The sequence below is a fragment of the Dendropsophus ebraccatus genome, chromosome 7, assembly GCF_027789765.1.
Source record: "Dendropsophus ebraccatus isolate aDenEbr1 chromosome 7, aDenEbr1.pat, whole genome shotgun sequence".
Taxonomy (NCBI): domain Eukaryota; kingdom Metazoa; phylum Chordata; class Amphibia; order Anura; family Hylidae; genus Dendropsophus; species Dendropsophus ebraccatus.
In genome coordinates this window covers 3,719,075-3,737,943 of record NC_091460.1, presented here as the reverse complement: position 1 = coordinate 3,737,943, position 18,869 = coordinate 3,719,075, and the positions used below count along the sequence as shown (strand labels likewise).

Below are 18,869 nucleotides of genomic sequence, written 5' to 3'. Positions count from 1 at the left end.
ACGGGGACATGCGCATTGTACGGTCTGTCTCCAGCATGGGGACATGTGCATTGTACGTTCTGTATACAGCACAGGGACATGTGCATTGTACGGTCTGTCTCCAGCGCAGGGAGATGTGCATTGTACGGTCTGTCCCCAGCACAGGGACATGTGCATTGTACGGTCTGTCTCCAGCATGGGGACATGTGCATTGTACGGTCTGTCCCCAGAACAGGGATCATACGTCAGGCTGAACAATAACAATTTTATAGCACTAATAAGAAAAATTCCCAAAGCTCTGAGTAATACAGGACATGGTGTAAATTGTCACACAGATACAGGCTACAGTACAAGGTCTGTCCTCTTAGTCTCTGTAGCCATGGTGAAAATTGTCACATACAGTAGATACAGACTACAGTACAAGGTCTGTCCTCTTAGTCTCTATAGAAATGGTGTAAATTGTCACACAGATACAGGCTACAGTACAAGGTCTGTCCCCTTAGTCTCTACATACAGTAGATACAGACTACAGTACAAGGTGCCATTCAAGACTGCCCAATATTTAGAAGCAAGTGCGGACCTGTCAGGTCAGTGCTCCCTTGCTCCTCGTTTCCTGCTCAGTGTCTGTGCTATTACATGCACAGACAGACATCAAGCAGGGGAGCAGAGGGGGGGGGGGGGGAGGGGGGGAGGGTTTTCCAGACAATTTTTAGATCGTTATTGGGATTTTAGATTATGTTCTAAATCATCGGCTGATCGCTAAAATATGGCCTATTACACAAAACGATTATCGTCCAGGACTCCATTGCTCTATGTAGATTTCTGGGTCAGGTGAACAAGCTCTATGTATCACAACCTCTCCCTCCCAGCTCTAGGGTACAAATGGCTGCTCTTATTGGGTTTGCTGCCATCTACTGTCTATGAGACTGCAGTATGACACCTGTCACTCATCCCTATAGCAATATAATAAGCCCTAACAACAATGGAGAAAAAGGATTAAAAAAAAAAAAATACAAAATAATAGATATCAAATCAGTCAAAAAATGTAGGTGACCCAATCCCAAGAATGTCCAAGAATAACCAGAGGTGAGATTTTTTTTTTTTCCTTTTATATAAATTCTGACACTTCAAAGAGCATGGTTTCTTTGTAAATGCTTTCACATAAAAACATCAAAACTACTTCTGCGTTGAGTGAGTTCTCGCATGTTTAACAAGATGGGCTTTTTCTCTGAAACATTTCCCACATTCTGAACACGAGTGCATCTTTTCTCCTTTATGAATTTTCTCATGTCTTATAAAATTTGATCGATTTACAAAACAATTCCCACATTCTGAACATGAATACGGCTTTTCTCCAGTGTGAATTCTCTTATGTCTAACTAGTTGGGATTTTTGTGTAAAACGTTTTTCACATTCTGAACAGGAATATGGTTTCTCTCCTGTGTGACTTCTCTGATGGGTAACAAGAGTAGATTTTTCTGTAAAACATTTCCCGCATTCTGAACACAAATATGGCTTCTCTCCTGTATGACTTCTCCTATGCACAACCAGACTTGATTGAGTTGTAAAACATTTCCCACATTCTGAACATAAATATGGCTTCTCTCCTGTGTGACTTCTTTCATGTAAAATGAGATGAGATTTATCTGTAAAGCACTTCCCACATTCTAAACATGAATATGGCTGTTCTCCTGTGTGACTTCTCCCATGTAAAATAAAGTTTGATTGGTTTATAAAACATTTACTACATTCAGAACATGAATATAGCTTCTCCCCTTTGTGAATTCTCTCATGTCTAACAAGATATGACTTATCTGTAAACCATTTTCCACATTTTAAACATGAATATGGTTTCTCTCCTGTATGACTTCTCCTATGTACAACAAGACTTGATTGTTTTATAAAACCTTTCCCACATTCTGAACATGAATACGGCTTCTCTCCAGTGTGGCTCCGTTCATGTAAAACAAGCTGATATTTATCGATAAAGCATTTCCCACATTCTGGACATGCATATGGCTTCTCTCCTGTGTGAATTCTTTGATGCATAGCAAGTGTTGATTGATTTATAAAACTTTTCCCACACTCTGAGCATGCATACGGCTTTTCTCCTGTGTGACTTCTCTGATGTGTAACAAGATATGATTTGTTTGTAAAACATCTCCCACATTCTGAACATGAATGTGGCTTCTCTCCTGTGTGCGTTTTCTCATGTCTAATAAGATGGGATTTCTGTGTAAAACATTTGCTACATTCTGAACACGAATACAACTTTTCTCCCCTGTGAATTCTCTGGTGTCTAAGAAGATATGATTTATCTCTAAACCATTTCCCACATTCTGAACATGAATATGGTTTCTCTCCTGTATGACTTCTCTCATGTATAAGAAGAAGTGATTTCCGGGTAAAACATTTGCCACAATTGGAACATGAATAAGGCTTCTCTCCGGTGTGATATCTCTCATGTATAACAAGCTTTGATTTGAACATAAAACATTTCCCACATTCTGAACACAAATAGAGATTCTTTCCTGTGCAAATTCTGTTGTGTGTAAAAACACTTGAGTTTTTTGGTAACTGTTTTCTACATCCATCACTTTGAATCTTTCGCCCGACTTTTGGCTCTGTCCCTGTGGTCGCGGTGTGTGAGCGGTCAGGAGAAGGTTCCTCATGGTCAGGAGGATTATATGATAAATCTGTAGTGTGACGTCCTGGATGTACAGTAAGGGGGAGGAGGGCTTCTCCTGAGGAGTGCTGCTTCCCACCGCCAGCTTCTTCTTTATAATTCAGCCACAGCACGATGTTCTCCTCAGAGATATTACCAGCATTTCCTGTTAGAGTTTAGAAAAAAACACATTGAGACATTGGTTTTAAATCCAAGCGACATCAATGTACAATATTTTATAAGCAGGTTGAAATACTCCACCTAACCACAGAAGCGGAGAGAGAGCGCCACCAAAACTGCAAGTTTGATTAAAGCTTCAACACGATAACAGGGACCCGCCCCTATAACAACCAATCAGAGCTCAGAGTCATATAACCGAAAGACTCTAGAAAATAAAAGCTGAGCTGTGATTGGTCGGCTGCACAGGCACCACATCTCAGTGTTAAAGCATGGAGGAGTATGTCCTCTATCGGCATCCGGACAGGCTTTATAGTATAGAAGGAAAGTCCAATAATGGCTGATAACAGAGAACAACAGTAAGTGAGTGCCGCATACATCTGGCAAGACCAGGACCTTTAGGGAAACCTTTCTGGATACACAACGTAACTATGTGCCAAAGGGTGGAGTCAAATGGTTTAGGGGACGATAGAGGACAAATTATAGGAAGAGGAGATCCTCGTCTACAAAACAGCAGATGATAGGAAGTCTGAGCTGATGATAGAACGTCCGCCCCGACGGAACAGAATCTGAGCTGATGATAGAGCGACCGCCCTGACGGAGCAGAATCTGAGCTGATGATAGAGCGTCCGCCCTGACGGAGCAGAATCTGAGCGACGATAGAGCGTCCGCCCTGACGGAGCAGAATCTGAGCTGATGATAGAGCGTCCGCCCTGACGGAGCAGAATCTGAGCGACGATAGAGCGTCCGCCCTGACGGAGCAGAATCTGAGCCGACGATAGAGCGTCCGCCCTGACGGAGCAGAATCTGAGCCGATGATAGAGCGTCCGCCCTGACGGAGCAGAATCTGAGCGATGATAGAGCGTCCGCCCTGACGGAGCAGAATCTGAGCCGATGATAGAGCGTCCGCCCTGACGGAGCAGAATCTGAGCGACGATAGAGCGTCCGCCCTGACGGAGCAGAATCTGAGCCGACGATAGAGCGTCCGCCCTGACGGAGCAGAATCTGAGCCGATGATAGAGCGTCCGCCCTGACGGAGCAGAATCTGAGCGATGATAGAGCGTCCGCCCTGACGGAGCAGAATCTGAGCGACGATAGAGCGTCCGCCCTGACGGAGCAGAATCTGAGCCGATGATAGAGCGTCCGCCCTGACGGAGCAGAATCTGCGCGACGATAGAGCGTCCGCCCTGACGGAGCAGAATCTGAGCCGATGATAGAGCATCCGCCCTGAATGAGCAGAGTCTGAGTGTGAAGAGCTACTCACATAGAGGTCAGCACCGCATGACGGGAGCTGTAGTCTGCCACCCACATGGGCCGTTGTTGAAGGCCTGTCTACTGTTGCAGTGCCAAACAGGAGCCCATAGGAAGCAACACGTAAGGCTTCTATTAGATGAGGCTATTTTTGTGTTCTCCAATCAACGATAAATGGTCGTGGAACAAAAGCTTTGGCAAATGATCGAAAATCGCTTACCATAATACAGGAAACGACAATAACCGTTACCGATCCTCATCGCGGTCGTCACACACTCATTTAGGACAATGGACAAAGCACAGTAATCCATGAAGGACTTAGATAAACAGATATGTGAACGATCGACAAACTACAGACAATGATTTTTTTTCCTGATTTTTTTGAAAGACAACGATACACGACTTATTGTTTGTTGTATGTTGCTAGGTGCTATTACACGGGCAGATAATCGCCCCTATCAGCAGCCATACCTGGTATAGCAGCTGCCGGCATCTCCTCCTCCTTCACCTCACTCATACACGGGGGATCGCCCCTCATCCTCTCTTCTTCTGCTTCATCCTCCACTTTAATATTAGTCACCTGATCTCCCCCCTGATGGGACATATAGAACAATTCAGTACAATCCAGCAGACAGGAGGGAAAATCTAACACATCAACATAAGAAACCAGCAACATGTATCTATCAGCCTCATCACATCTATGAGTGCAGGAGCAACAACCACCAGCACCGGGGGGCGCTATAGAGATATAGTGCTATAGCATCAGCCTCATCTACCTGCTGATTGTCTGCTGGGACATTTCCCTCTGGACAGTCCTGGGAATACAGAGGACGGGGACACCTCTCTGGTGGATTCCTGTCACTGCCTCCATCTGTAGGGAACACACAGGGAGACAATCCATTATACACTGCTACATGTCATCAGGAGGAGGAGGAGGATCTAAGGGACCAGTAATACAGGTTTTACTCTCCCGCTCCTTACACGGCTTATTGGACCAGAAATCTGTCTCCTCTTTTGCTTCATCTTTTATCTCAACTTTAATATCGATCAGATTTTCACCCTAAACAGAGAAGGAGATTAAAAAAAAAAGACTTTTGGAAGAGTCATCATTTCAGGGTGAACAACTCTGAGGTTGAGGCCTTGAATATCACAGGTAAAAAAAAAACAACAACTGTCAGCCCCCCAATGCCTCTGTTCACACTGTAGGTTGCATGCTGCATGTGGCTGAAGTACAATTCCTCTGTATGTATTTCTTTGTTCTTCTCTTTTACAATATTCTCACAGCTCTCTCAGTCCCCCATGAGTCTGGTGACCCTATATTCTCATACATGAGGCCTCGGAGGACGGACTGGTACTAACTGGTGCTGCCCTTCATACACCGCGACCGTGTTACATACAGCTCTTTTCTTTTTAACTCCTTTGGCGAGGATAAAAGTGATTTTTTAATTCAAACGGACACTAGAATGGAAGTCAGACACGGAGCGATGAGGATTTTTAGAAAACTCTGCAATGGTCTCTTAATTGTTGCCAGAGCTGTATATAGTGGTAGTGCCCAAAGCTTTAAACGTTGCGGGAGACTATCTACAACCACATGTCCTCTACTTCTATCACCCCAACCCCCCCAGATTCCTGGCCTCTTAAACCTTAAGAAAACTTTGATCAGATATCTCTTCGCAGCAGCTATGACGGTAATCGCTCAGCATTGGTAACGGGTCAAACTTTATGGTCAAATTTTGTGGGGACTTTAGCGCCATCTACCTGCTGATTGTCTGCTGGGACATTTCCCTCTGGACAGTCCTGGGAATACAAAGGACAGGGACATCTCTCTGGTGGATTCCTGTCACTGCCTCCATCTGTAGGGAACACACAGGGAGCCAATCCATTATACACTGCTACATGTCATCAGGAGGAGGAGGATAGGAGGAGGAGGAGGATGGGAGGAGGATCTAGGGGACCTGTAAAACAGATTATACTTTTGCAGCCAAACTCTGTCCCTCCTTACACTGCTTATCGGCCATGAAATCCGTCTCTTCTTCATCCTTAACCTCAACTTTAATGTCGATCGGATCTTCCCTCTAAACAGAAAAACATATGAACATTCATCCCGGGCTCCGCAGCTTAATGATCATATTGTGAGGAGACATCAGCGCCCCCTACCTGATGATTCCCTGGACAGTCCTGGGAATAAAGAGGACGGGGACATCTATCACCTGGCGGCTGATCCTCCATCATGAGCGTCTGCTCCCCCCGGTACAGATCCTTGTGTCCTTCTACATACTCCCACTCCTCCATGGAGAAATAGACGGCCACATCCTGACACCTTATAGGAACCTGACACACGAAATAACACAATGTAACATCCCTCCTCCTGTAAGCTTACCTTACTGCTGGGGTCACACACTGATAGTAACACAATGTAACATCCCTCCTCCTGTAAGCTTACCTTACTGCTGGGGTCACACACTGATAGTAACACAATGTAACATCCCTCCTCCTGTAAGCTTACCTTACTGCTGGGGTCACACACTGATAGTAACACAATGTAACACCCCTCCTCCTGTAAGCTTACCTTACTGCTGGGGTCACAAACTGATAGTAACACAATGTAACATCCCTCCTCCTGTAAGCTTACCTTACTGCTGGGGGGGTCACACTGATAGTAACACAATGTAACACCCCTCTTCCTGTAAGCTTACCTTACTGCTGGGGTCACACTGATAGTAACACAATGTAACACCGCTCCTCCTGTACGCTTACCTTACTGCTGGGGGGGTCACACACTGATAGTAACACAATGTAACACCCCTCCTCCTGTAAGCTTACCTTACTGCTGGGGGGGTCACACACTGATAGTAACACAATGTAATATCCCTCCTCCTGTAAGCTTACCTTACTGCTGGGGTCACACACTGATAGTAACACAATGTAACATCCCTCCTCCTGTAAGCTTACCTTACTGCTGGGGTCACACTGATAGTAACACAATGTAACACCCCTCCTCCTGTAAGCTTACCTTACTGCTGGGGGGGTCACACACTGATAGTAACACAATGTAACATCCCTCCTCCTGTAAGCTTACCTTACTGCTGGGGTCACACTGATAGTAACACAATGTAACATCCCTCCTCCTGTAAGCTTACCTTACTGCTGGGGGGGTCACACTGATAGTAACACAATGTAACATCCCTCCTCCTGTAAGCTTACCTTACTGCTGGGGGGGGGGTCACAAACTGATAGTAACACAATGTAACATCCCTCCTCCTGTAAGCTTACCTTACTGCTGGGGGGGTCACACTGATAGTAACACAATGTAACACCCCTCCTCCTGTAAGCTTACCTTACTGCTGGGGGGGTCACACTGATAGTAACACAATGTAACACCCCTCCTCCTGTAAGCTTACCTTACTGCTGGGGTCACACTGATAGTAACACAATGTAACATCCCTCCTCCTGTAAGCTTACCTTACTGCTGGGGGGGTCACACTGATAGTAACACAATGTAACATCCCTCCTCCTGTAAGCTTACCTTACTGCTGGGGGGGTCACACTGATAGTAACACAATGTAACACCCCTCCTCCTGTAAGCTTACCTTACTGCTGGGGGGGTCACACTGATAGTAACACAATGTAACATCCCTCCTCCTGTAAGCTTACCTTACTGCTGGGGTCACACTGATAGTAACACAATGTAACATCCCTCCTCCTGTAAGCTTACCTTACTGCTGGGGGGGTCACACTGATAGTAACACAATGTAACATCCCTCCTCCTGTAAGCTTACCTTACTGCTGGGGGGGGGGGGGGTCACAAACTGGTAGTAACACAATGTAACATCCCTCCTCCTGTACGCTTACCTTACTGCTGGGGGGGTCACACACTGATAGTAACACAATGTAACATCCCTCCTCCTGTAAGTTTACCTTACTGCTGGGGTCACACTGATAGTAACACAATGTAACATCCCTCCTCCTGTAAGCTTACCTTACTGCTGGGGTCACACACTGATAGTAACACAATGTAACATCCCTCCTCCTGTAAGCTTACCTTACTGCTGGGACACACTGATAGTAACACAATGTAACATCCCTCCTCCTGTAAGTTTACCTTACTGCTGGGGGTCACACTGATAGTAACACAACGTAACATCCCTCCTCCTGTAAGCTTACCTTACTGCTGGGGTCACACACTGATAGTAACACAATGTAATACCCCTCCTCCTGTAAGCTTACCTTACTGCTGGGACACACTGATAGTAACACAATGTAACATCCCTCCTCCTGTAAGCTTACCTTACTGCTGGGGTCACACTGATAGTAACACAATGTAACACCCCTCCTCCTGTAAGCTTACCTTACTGCTGGGGTCACACTGATAGTAACACAATGTAACATCCCTCCTCCTGTAAGCTTACCTTACTGCTGGGGTCACACTGATAGTAACACAATGTAACATCCCTCCTCCTGTAAGCTTACCTTACTGCTGGGGTCACACACTGATAGTAACACAATGTAACACCCCTCCTCCTGTAAGCTTACCTTACTGCTGGGGGGGGGGGTCACACACTGATAGTAACACAATGTAACACCCCTCCTCCTGTAAGCTTACCTTACTGCTGGGGTCACACTGATAGTAACACAATGTAACACCCCTCCTCCTGTAAGCTTACCTTACTGCTGGGGGGGGTCACACTGATAGTAACACAATGTAACACCCCTCCTCCTGTAAGCTTACCTTACTGCTGGGGTCACACTGATAGTAACACAATGTAACATCCCTCCTCCTGTAAGCTTACCTTACTGCTGGGGTCACACTGATAGTAACACAATGTAACACCCCTCCTCCTGTAAGCTTACCTTACTGCTGGGGTCACACTGATAGTAACACAATGTAACATCCCTCCTCCTGTAAGCTTACCTTACTGCTGGGGGGTCACACACTGATAGTAACACAATGTAACATCCCTCCTCCTGTAAGCTTACCTTACTGCTGGGGGGTCACACTGATAGTAACACAATGTAACATCCCTCCTCCTGTAAGCTTACCTTACTGCTGGGGGGTCACACTGGCAGATGCTGGAGGTGTAGGACCTGTGATGATGTCACAATCATGTGACCAGTACATGTGGGGGCGGAGCTCAGCAGTGCAGGAGAGAAGAGATTGTGGGGAAGGACCTGTGATCATGTGACAGGAGTGGGCGGGGCTCCCCACACACTGCACTGCCAGGACCTTATACCCTTCTATATGATGGAGAAGGACAGGAATGAGATCAGTAAGAGAATATTACACGTCACCTTGGAGATCATCCGCCTGCTGACCGGAGAGGTAACTTCTCTAGATTTCCACCATTGTTGTCTGGGCTCTTTGGCCCCTCCCTCCCTCCCCCGCTCTATGTTCTGGATCTGGTCTCCTCTCTGTAGGTGCGGTGGTCTCCAGCACTGACCCCAGTAGTCCAGATGTGTCTCCTCCTCCTCCTCACTAGAGCTCTATACAGGGGGACAATCTCCTCTTTGTAGTGAGGAGGAGGCAGGAATACTGGGCTCAGTCCCCTCATTGTCTCTCTCCATCCCCAGGATTACACCATAGTGAAGAAGACATGGGGGGAGGGTGTGGCCTTCCCCCAGGAGTCAGGAGGGCGGAGCAGGGCCCGGGGCCCCATCACGGAGCCTCCATCACTGATACATGAGCAGAAGATCCTAGAACTCACCCACAGGATGACTGAGCTGCTGACTGGAGAGGTGACACTGGGGAATGCTGGGAGATGATAGAGTAATCCAGGAGGCAGCAGGCTGGGGGGGATGACTGTGTGATCATTGTGTGTGTCAGGTTCCTATAAGGTGTCAGGATGTGGCCGTCTATTTCTCCATGGAGGAGTGGGAGTATGTAGAAGGACACAAGGATCTGTACCGGGGGGAGCAGCCGCTCATGATGGAGGATCAGCCGCCCGGCCTCACAGCACAAGGTAAGAGGAGACTGTGTGAAGTTATGTGGAGATGATTGAATTCTTCTATTAATGTGACCAGAAAATTTTTGAATAGTAAAAATTAGAGATGAGTGAACTTTTAAAAAATTAAATTCCGCAGATTCGCTAATTTTTCCCATAATTTTCTCGGTTTAAAATCAAAACATTAGCTCCGCCCTATTGCCATGACTGCGGCTACCACTCCCCCTTCCACTGTTTCTGCCCCCTGCGCTGGTATTTCTGCCACTGCCCGTACCTCTACCAGGGCTGGGGACCTCACCGCTTTCCTTACTGTGTTGGAACTTGGTAAAATGGATGAGAGCGAATGTCCCCACAACTATAGAATATCAATAATAACATCCAGAACACACAATGGGGAAGATTTATCAAACATGGTGTAAAGTGAAACTGGCTCAGTCGCCCCCGGCAACCAATCAGATTCCACCTTTCATACCTCACAGACTCTTTGGAAAATGAAAGGTGGAATCTGATTGGTTGCCGGGGGCGACTGAGCCAGTCTCACTTTACACCATGTTTGATAAATCTCCCCCATTGTATAAATTATATAAGTTTATTTGCATTGTGCAGAGAGAAATAAGTCTTTGACCCCCTATCTCCTGTCCACAGACTCAGTCAGTCTATAACCTCTACAACATGGGCAAGACCAAAGAGCTTTCTAAGTATCTCAGGGACATCAACATAGACCTGCACAAGGCTGGAATGGGCTACAAAACCAAAAGTAAGATGCTGAGTGAGAAGGAGACAACTGTTGGTGCAATAGTAAGAAAATGAAAGAAATACAAAATGACTGTCAATCCACATCCATCTGGGGTTCCATGCAAAATTTCACCTTGTTGGGTATCCTTGATCATGAGGAAGGTGAGAGATCAGCCTAAAACTACATGGGGGGAACTTGTTAATGATCTCACGGCAGCTGGGACCACGGTCACCAAGAAAACCATTGGTAAGAAGCTATACCGTAATGAATTATAATCCTGCAGTCCCCCTGCTCAGGAAGGCAGATGTGCCGGCCCGTCTGGGGTCACCAATGATGCCTGGACGATTCTGAGAGTGATTGGAGAAGGTTCTGGGGTCAGCTGGGACAAATACTCAGCTGTGTTTGGAGGAAGAGAAGTTCTGCCTATGACCTAAAGAACCCCGACCCCACTGTCAGGCATGGGGGGGCACTATGGTTTGGGGGCTTCCTCTGCTAAGGGCTCAGGACTACTTCACTGTATCAATGGGACAGTGGATGGAGCCACGTACTGTAACATCCTGAGTGAGGACCTCCTTCCCTCTGCCAGGACATTATAAATGGGTGGTGGTCGGGTTATCCAGCAGGACAGTGACCCAAAACATACAGCCAAGGAGCGGCTCAAAATGAAGCACATGAAGGTGATGGAGTAGCCAGTGTCCAGACTGTAATCCCATAGAAAACCTATTGTGGAGCTAAAGCTGAGTGGCCGAGTGACAACCTCATGATCTGAAAAGAGGAGCAAAATCCCTCCCGACATGTGCGCGAACCTCATCATCAACTACAGAAACATCTGACTGCTGTGTGACGATCGCTGTGTGATGGTCGCTGTGCTCGCCAACATGAGATTTGCCACCAAGTATTAAGTCTTGTCAGAGGGATCAAACACTTATTTCTGTCTGCACAATGCAGATACATTTATATAACATACAGAATGTGATTTTCTGGATTTTTTTTTTTTATGTTCTGTCTCTCACTGGTAAAATTAACCTCCCCTTATAATATAGGCTGTTCCTGTCTGTGTCAGTGGGAAAACTCACAAAATCAGCAAAGGATTAGATAATTATTTCCTTCCCTGTGATAGGCCGATAGAAAACATGTACCCACAACTATTAGGGGTCACCCCTCTCTGATTCACGAGAATTCGGTGAAATGCAGGAAGCTTGATATGCGGCACTACCGCACTTCTATATGATATGCAAGAGGCTCGCTGCCAGGCATTATGGGTAACCTCTTTTTCCCTCACTCCTTCAAAGTTACTTCCAGTCACTCTAATCTACACATTTTAAAAACTGCCTCACTGTGAACATACCGTGTGATTTTTGTTTTTCACTAACGTTTTCACCAAAAATGGGTTAGAATGGGTCGGGTCATTCATCTCCAGCAAGAAGGATAGATCCTATCACTGGCAACTTACCCATAATCCCTTGCAGTTAGCTGTGTCTACAGGAGCTGGTGCGCACATGATCATTTAAACCGTGTTGTGTTTTCTTCCATGCATTGGGGATAATTTTGCATAATTGTCAATTGCCATAAAACCTGCGATGTTGCCGCGATATAAAGAAAGGATTATTATTGTGCAGAGTCCTGCTGGTGCTTTACAAAGTGAAGTCATAGCTATTCAATCTGCCTTACCACAAAGATAGAGATAGGATACATATTATATATATTATTACCATCATTGCCCCCTCGGGAAACAGCTGGCAAAACGTCCCTTCAGGTAGTTTCACTGATAACTTGGACAACCATTTTACCATTTTACCATCAAAAGTCGAAATGTTATAAATTTCTCTACTTTTTGACAAAAATAAAAATAAAAAATATCCGTTTTTAACCCCAACAGAAAATCAAAAGAGCTCTGAGGAAACCATCATGTTAGCTCTGAACTATAAAGAAGAGGATGAAGGTGCGGAGCAGCACTCCTCAGGAGAAGCCCTCCTCCCCCTTACTGTACATCCAGGACGTCACACTACAGATCTATCATATAATCCTCCTGACCATGAGGAACCTTCTCCTGACCGCTCACACACCGCTACCACAGGGACGGGCCAAAAAGGGGAGAAAAGGATTCAATGTGATCAATGTGGAAAAAGGTTTACAAAAAGATCAGGTCTTTTTATACACAGAAGAATACACACAGGGGAGAAGCCCTATTTGTGTTCTGAATGTGGGAAGCGTTTTACGCGTAAATCACATCTTGATAAGCATAAGTTAAGTCACACTGGAGAGAAGCCATTTTCCTGTCCTGAATGTGGAAAATGTTTTATAAGCAAACCAGATCTGATTAAACATGAGAGAATTCACAAAGGGGAGAAGGCATATTCATGTTTAGAATGTGGGAAATGTTTTACAGATAAATCAAATCTTGCTAGACATGAGAGAATTCACACAGGAGAGAAGCCCTATTCATGTTTGGAATGTGGGAAATGTTTTACCCAGAAATCACATCTTGTTATCCACGAGAGAAATCACAAAGGAGAGAAGCCCTATTCATGTTTACAATGTGGGAAATGTTTTTCAGACAAATCAAATCTTGTTACGCATGAGAGAAGTCACACAGGAGCGAAGCCGTATTCGTGTTCAGAATGTGGGAAATGTTTTATTATTAAAATCAGCCTCAAGAATCATCTGAGAAGCCACAAAGGAGGGAAGGCACAATGATGTTCAGAATATGGTTAATTCTATATGAAAAAATATATATATTTCAAATGTGTAACGTGTAATTAGCCTTGATCTGCAAACATCCAATTTACATTTATGTAAGGTGAAGTGTGAGCGGGATTAGTCGTGACCTGAACCGGCATCGGGACCTTTATCAGTGCGGTTAGTTATTTATATACATAAAAGTTTTCACATAAAGGTTGAAAGTTATGGAAATAAAATGTGTATGCGATGTTTCCTTTCTTTTACTTGTCTTGCTTTGCAGAGTCCCTCACGCCCTGTAAGCTCCCTGCAGCCACTCATTTCCTTACTTATGTTGGGCGCCTCCTCTACACCCACTCCAGTTCAGCAATGCCCTTCTTATATACAGTAATGAACACAATATTGCATATGTGGTCTGACTATCTTCTTCTCAGAGAAGAAGGTATTTAATAGATTGGCCTTTTCCTCCTCCTCCTCCACCACCATTACATTATTTGCCTCCCTGCTTCCACCCTTATAGCCTATAAATGTCTGCAGGTTACTTTGTTGCCTTTTTACCACCTTCACTAGTTTAATTACTTTATTTCTATCATTTAATGCACCTCTTGCAATTTTTATAAACTTATTTAAGGGTACAGATTGGATTGTTAGAGGAATGGGGAACAGTGGGTACTATTACCATATGGGGCACTATTACGGCAAAGCAGGGGGCATTATTACTATATGGAGGAACAAGGGGCACTATTACTCTATGGGGCGTAGGGGGAATCATCATACTATAGGGTACAGATGGCACTTTTACAGGATGGGGCACTATTACTATATGGGGCACAGGGTACAGATGGCATTATTACAGAATGGGGGGACTATTACTATATGCTGCACAGGGGAAATCATCATAGTATAGGGTACAGATGCCATTATTACAGGATGGGGCACTATTACTAGATGGGGCACGGTACAGATGGAATTATTACAGAATGGGGACACTATTACTATATGGGGCACAGGGTACAGATGGCATTATTACAGGATGGGGGCACTATTACTATATGCTGCACAGGGGAAATCATCATAGTATAGGGTACAGATGGCATTATTACAGAATGGGGACACTATTACTATATGGGGCACAGGGTACAGATGGCATTATTACAGGATGGGGACACTATTACTATATGGGGCACAGGGTACAGATGGCATTATTACAGGATGGGGGCACTATTACTATATGGGGCACAGGGTACAGATGGCATTATTACAGGATGGGGCACTATTACTATATGGGGCACATGGTACAGATGGCCTTATTATAGGATGGGGCACTATTACTATATGCTGCACAGGGGAAATCATCATAGTATATGGTACAGATAGCATTATTACAGGATGGGGGCACTATTACTATATAGGTCACATGGTACAGAAAACATTATTACAGGATGGGGGTACTATTACTATATGGGTCACATGGTACAAAAAACATTACTACAGGATGGGGGTACTATTACTATATGGGGCACAGGGTACAGATGGCATTATTACAGGATGGGAGCACTATTACAATATGCTGCACAGGGGAAATCATCATAGTTTAGGGTACAGGGTCACACCAGGCTCTTACCCAAAATTTTTAATAGTCATAACAGGCTCTGACCCCTAATTGTTACAGGGGTCACCACCAGGCTCTCCCAGTATAAGGAGGGTCACCACCAGGCTCTCCCCCCAGTATAAGGAGGGTCACCACCAGGCTCTCCCAGTATAAGGAGGGTCACCACCAGGCTCTCCCCCCAGTATAAGGAGGGTCACCACCAGGCTCTCTCCCCCAGTATAAGGAGGGTCACCACCAGGCTCTTTCCCCAGTATAAGGAGGGTCACCACCAGGCTCTCTCTCCCAGTATAAGGAGGGTCACCACCAGGCTCTCCCCCCAGTATAAGGAGGGTCACCACCAGGCTCTCCCCCCAGTATAAGGAGGGTCACCACCAGGCTCTCTCCCCCAGTATAAGGAGGGTCACCACCAGGCTCTCTCCCCCAGTATAAGGAGGGTCACCACCAGGCTCTCTCCCAGTATAAGGAGGGTCACCACCAGGCTCTCTCCCAGTATAAGGAGGGTCACCACCAGGCTCTCTCTCCCAGTATAAGGAGGGTCACCACCAGGCTCTCTCTCCCAGTATAAGGAGGGTCACCACAAGGCTCTCTCTCCCAGTATAAGGGGGGTCACCACCAGGCTCTCTCCCCCAGTATAAGGAGGGTCACCACCAGGCTCTCTCCCAGTATAAGGAGGGTCACCACCAGGCTCTCTCTCCCAGTATAAGGAGGGTCACCACCAGGCTCTCTCTCCCAGTATAAGGGGGGTCACCACCAGGCTCTCTCCCCCAGTATAAGGAGGGTCACCACCAGGCTCTCTCCCAGTATAAGGAGGGTCACCACCAGGCTCTCTCCCAGTATAAGGAGGTCACCACCAGGCTCTCCCCCCAGTATAAGGAGGGTCACCACCAGGCTCTCTCCCCCAGTATAAGGAGGGTCACCACCAGGCTCTCTCCCAGTATAAGGAGGGTCACCACCAGGCTCTCTCCCAGTATAAGGAGGGTCACCACCAGGCTCTCTCCCAGTATAAGGAGGGTCACCACCAGGCTCTCTCCCAGTATAAGGAGGTCACCACCAGGCTCTTCCACAAATGTTTAGATTGTCTGCATAAGGCCTCCCTTTTGTTTCCCAAAGAACACACGGGCTAGCCTCCCTCGTGCAGATGTCTGGCCGCCATTACACGCGCTGCATTATGCTGATGAGTCTACGAGTCCGTCCAGAATGTAACCGTGTGACCGTCTCACACACTGACAGGTACCGGTGGGTGCAGTGCCACTTCCCCCACCTCTACGGCACCTATGGTGAGACGACAGGAAGGGGACAGATGGGGCGGCTTCTCATGGCTGCAGGAGAGGAGATTTCTAATTTTTCTTCTTTATTTCTCTACAAGTGAATGTACAGAAAGAGGCTTTCCCAACTTTTCCCCCAATTGGACGTTATCTTGGGGAGGGCGCCCACTATTATCGGCCTGTACAGTCTGCCCCCCCCCTCTCCTCCCGCTGCCCCTCGTACGGCCACTACCATGTTTTCCCAACAAACGTGATTGTATTTTGTCCAAACAAAAATTGTACAGACAACCCAATACCAACCAGCGGAGGAGACAGACCGGGAGACCCGTAATCTCACAGGAGCCACAGTGCAGTGAGTGGAGAAAGTGAGCTCCCTCTATATAGGTCTGCTGAGCCCCGCCCACTCCTGTCACATGATCACAGGTCCTTCACCACAATCTCTTCTCTCCTGCACTGCTGAGCTCCGCCCCCACATGTACTGGTCACATGATTGTGACATCTTCACAGGTCCTACCCCTCCAGCATCTCCCAGATACAGAGCAGCTCCTGGTCGGGCAGTCACTGCTGTTGTGTTGTGTGTGGAGATCTCTGCTCCTCAGTGTGTGACCCCAGCAGTAAGGTAAGCTTACAGGAGGAGGGGTGTTACATTGTGTTACTATCAGTGTGACCCCCCAGCAGTAAGGTAAGCTTACAGGAGGAGGGGTGTTACATTGTGTTACTATCAGTGTGTGACCCCAGCAGTAAGGTAAGCTTACAGGAGGAGGGATGTTACATTGTGTTACTATCAGTGTGACCCCAGCAGTAAGGTAAGCTTACAGGAGGAGGGATGTTACATTGTGTTACTATCAGTGTGTGACCCCAGCAGTAAGGTAAGCTTACAGGAGGAGGGATGTTACATTGTGTTACCATCAGTGTGTGACCCCCCAGCAGTAAGGTAAGCTTACAGGAGGAGGGGTGTTACATTGTGTTACTATCAGTGTGACCCCCCCAGCAGTAAGGTAAGCTTACAGGAGGAGGGGTGTTACATTGTGTTACTATCAGTGTGTGGCCCCAGCAGTAAGGTAAGCTTACAGGAGGAGGGATGTTACATTGTGTTACTATCAGTGTGACCCCAGCAGTAAGGTAAGTTTACAGGAGGAGGGGTGTTACATTGTGTTACTATCAGTGTGTGACCCCAGCAGTAAGGTAAGCTTACAGGAGGAGGGATGTTACATTGTGTTACTATCAGTGTGTGACCCCCCCAGCAGTAAGGTAAGCTTACAGGAGGAGGGATGTTACATTGTGTTACTATCAGTGTGTGACCCCCCAGCAGTAAGGTAAGCTTACAGGAGGAGGGGTGTTACATTGTGTTACTATCAGTGTGTGACCCCAGCAGTAAGGTAAGCTTACAGGAGGAGGGATGTTACATTGTGTTACTATCAGTGTGACCCCAGCAGTAAGGTAAGCTTACAGGAGGAGGGATGTTACATTGTGTTACTATCAGTGTGTGACCCCAGCAGTAAGGTAAGCTTACAGGAGGAGGGATGTTACATTGTGTTACCATCAGTGTGTGACCCCCCAGCAGTAAGGTAAGCTTACAGGAGGAGGGGTGTTACATTGTGTTACTATCAGTGTGACCCCCCCAGCAGTAAGGTAAGCTTACAGGAGGAGGGGTGTTACATTGTGTTACTATCAGTGTGTGGCCCCAGCAGTAAGGTAAGCTTACAGGAGGAGGGGTGTTACATTGTGTTACTATCAGTGTGACCCCAGCAGTAAGGTAAGTTTACAGGAGGAGGGGTGTTACATTGTGTTACTATCAGTGTGTGACCCCAGCAGTAAGGTAAGCTTACAGGAGGAGGGATGTTACATTGTGTTACTATCAGTGTGTGACCCCCCCAGCAGTAAGGTAAGCTTACAGGAGGAGGGATGTTACATTGTGTTACTATCAGTGTGTGACCCCCCAGCAGTAAGGTAAGCTTATAGGAGGAGGGGTGTTACATTGTGTTACTATCAGTGTGTGACCCCAGCAGTAAGGTAAGCTTACAGGAGGAGGGGTGTTACATTGTGTTACTATCAGTGTGTGACCCCCCAGCAGTAAGGTAAGCTTACAGGAGGAGGGGTGTTACATTGTGTTACTATCAGTGTGTGACCCCAGCAGTAAGGTAAGCTTACAGGAGGAGGGATGTTACATTGTGTTACCATCAGTGTGTGACCCCCCAGCAGTAAGGTAAGCTTACAGGAGGAGGGGTGTTACATTGTGTTACTATCAGTGTGACCCCCCCAGCAGTAAGGTAAGCTTACAGGAGGAGGGATGTTACATTGTGTTACTATCAGTTTGTGACCCCCAACAGTAAGGTAAGCTTACAGGAGGAGGGATGTTACATTGTGTTACTATCAGTGTGTGACCCCAGCAGTAAGGTAAGCTTACAGGAGGAGGGATGTTACATTGTGTTACTATCAGTGTGACCCCCCAGCAGTAAGGTAAGCTTACAGGAGGAGGGATGTTACATTGTGTTACTATCAGTGTGACCCCCCCAGCAGTAAGGTAAGCTCACAGGAGGAGGGATGTTACATTGTGTTACTATCA

The 18,869-nt window shown here is 46.5% G+C and overlaps 2 protein-coding genes across 5 annotated transcripts in view; one reads left to right on the top strand and one right to left on the bottom strand.

Annotated features, from left to right (window-relative positions):
* Positions 1–1,085: 1,085 nt before the first annotated feature.
* LOC138797143 (zinc finger protein 271-like) overlaps positions 1,086–18,869 on the bottom strand; it is a 124,566-nt gene continuing 106,782 nt past the window's right edge. For 2 of the 4 annotated variants that reach the window (XM_069976942.1, XM_069976944.1), the window contains 5 exons: positions 5,831–5,925; positions 5,054–5,132; positions 4,849–4,943; positions 4,544–4,664; positions 1,086–2,810 (listed from right to left, as the gene is read on the bottom strand). In XM_069976942.1, the coding sequence (XP_069833043.1) occupies positions 1,156–2,810; positions 4,544–4,664; positions 4,849–4,943; positions 5,054–5,132; positions 5,831–5,925 (2,045 nt within the window). In that variant the 3' untranslated portion in view covers positions 1,086–1,155. Of the gene's footprint in view, positions 2,811–4,543; positions 4,665–4,848; positions 4,944–5,053; positions 5,133–5,830; positions 5,926–6,074; positions 6,148–6,229; positions 6,404–9,112; positions 9,166–18,869 lie in introns of those variants that run through there. The other 2 variants (XM_069976943.1, XM_069976945.1) reach the window with 2 other exon arrangements.
* Positions 9,249–18,869, top strand: part of LOC138797104 (zinc finger protein 850-like) — a 52,660-nt gene continuing 43,039 nt past the window's right edge. The window contains exons 1-7 of the mRNA XM_069976906.1: positions 9,249–9,392; positions 9,641–9,805; positions 9,894–10,029; positions 12,627–13,435; positions 13,710–13,724; positions 13,861–13,868; positions 16,149–16,315. Coding sequence (XP_069833007.1) covers positions 9,312–9,392; positions 9,641–9,805; positions 9,894–10,029; positions 12,627–13,435; positions 13,710–13,724; positions 13,861–13,868; positions 16,149–16,315 — 1,381 coding nt within the window. The 5' untranslated portion in view covers positions 9,249–9,311. The remainder of the gene's footprint in view (positions 9,393–9,640; positions 9,806–9,893; positions 10,030–12,626; positions 13,436–13,709; positions 13,725–13,860; positions 13,869–16,148; positions 16,316–18,869) is intronic.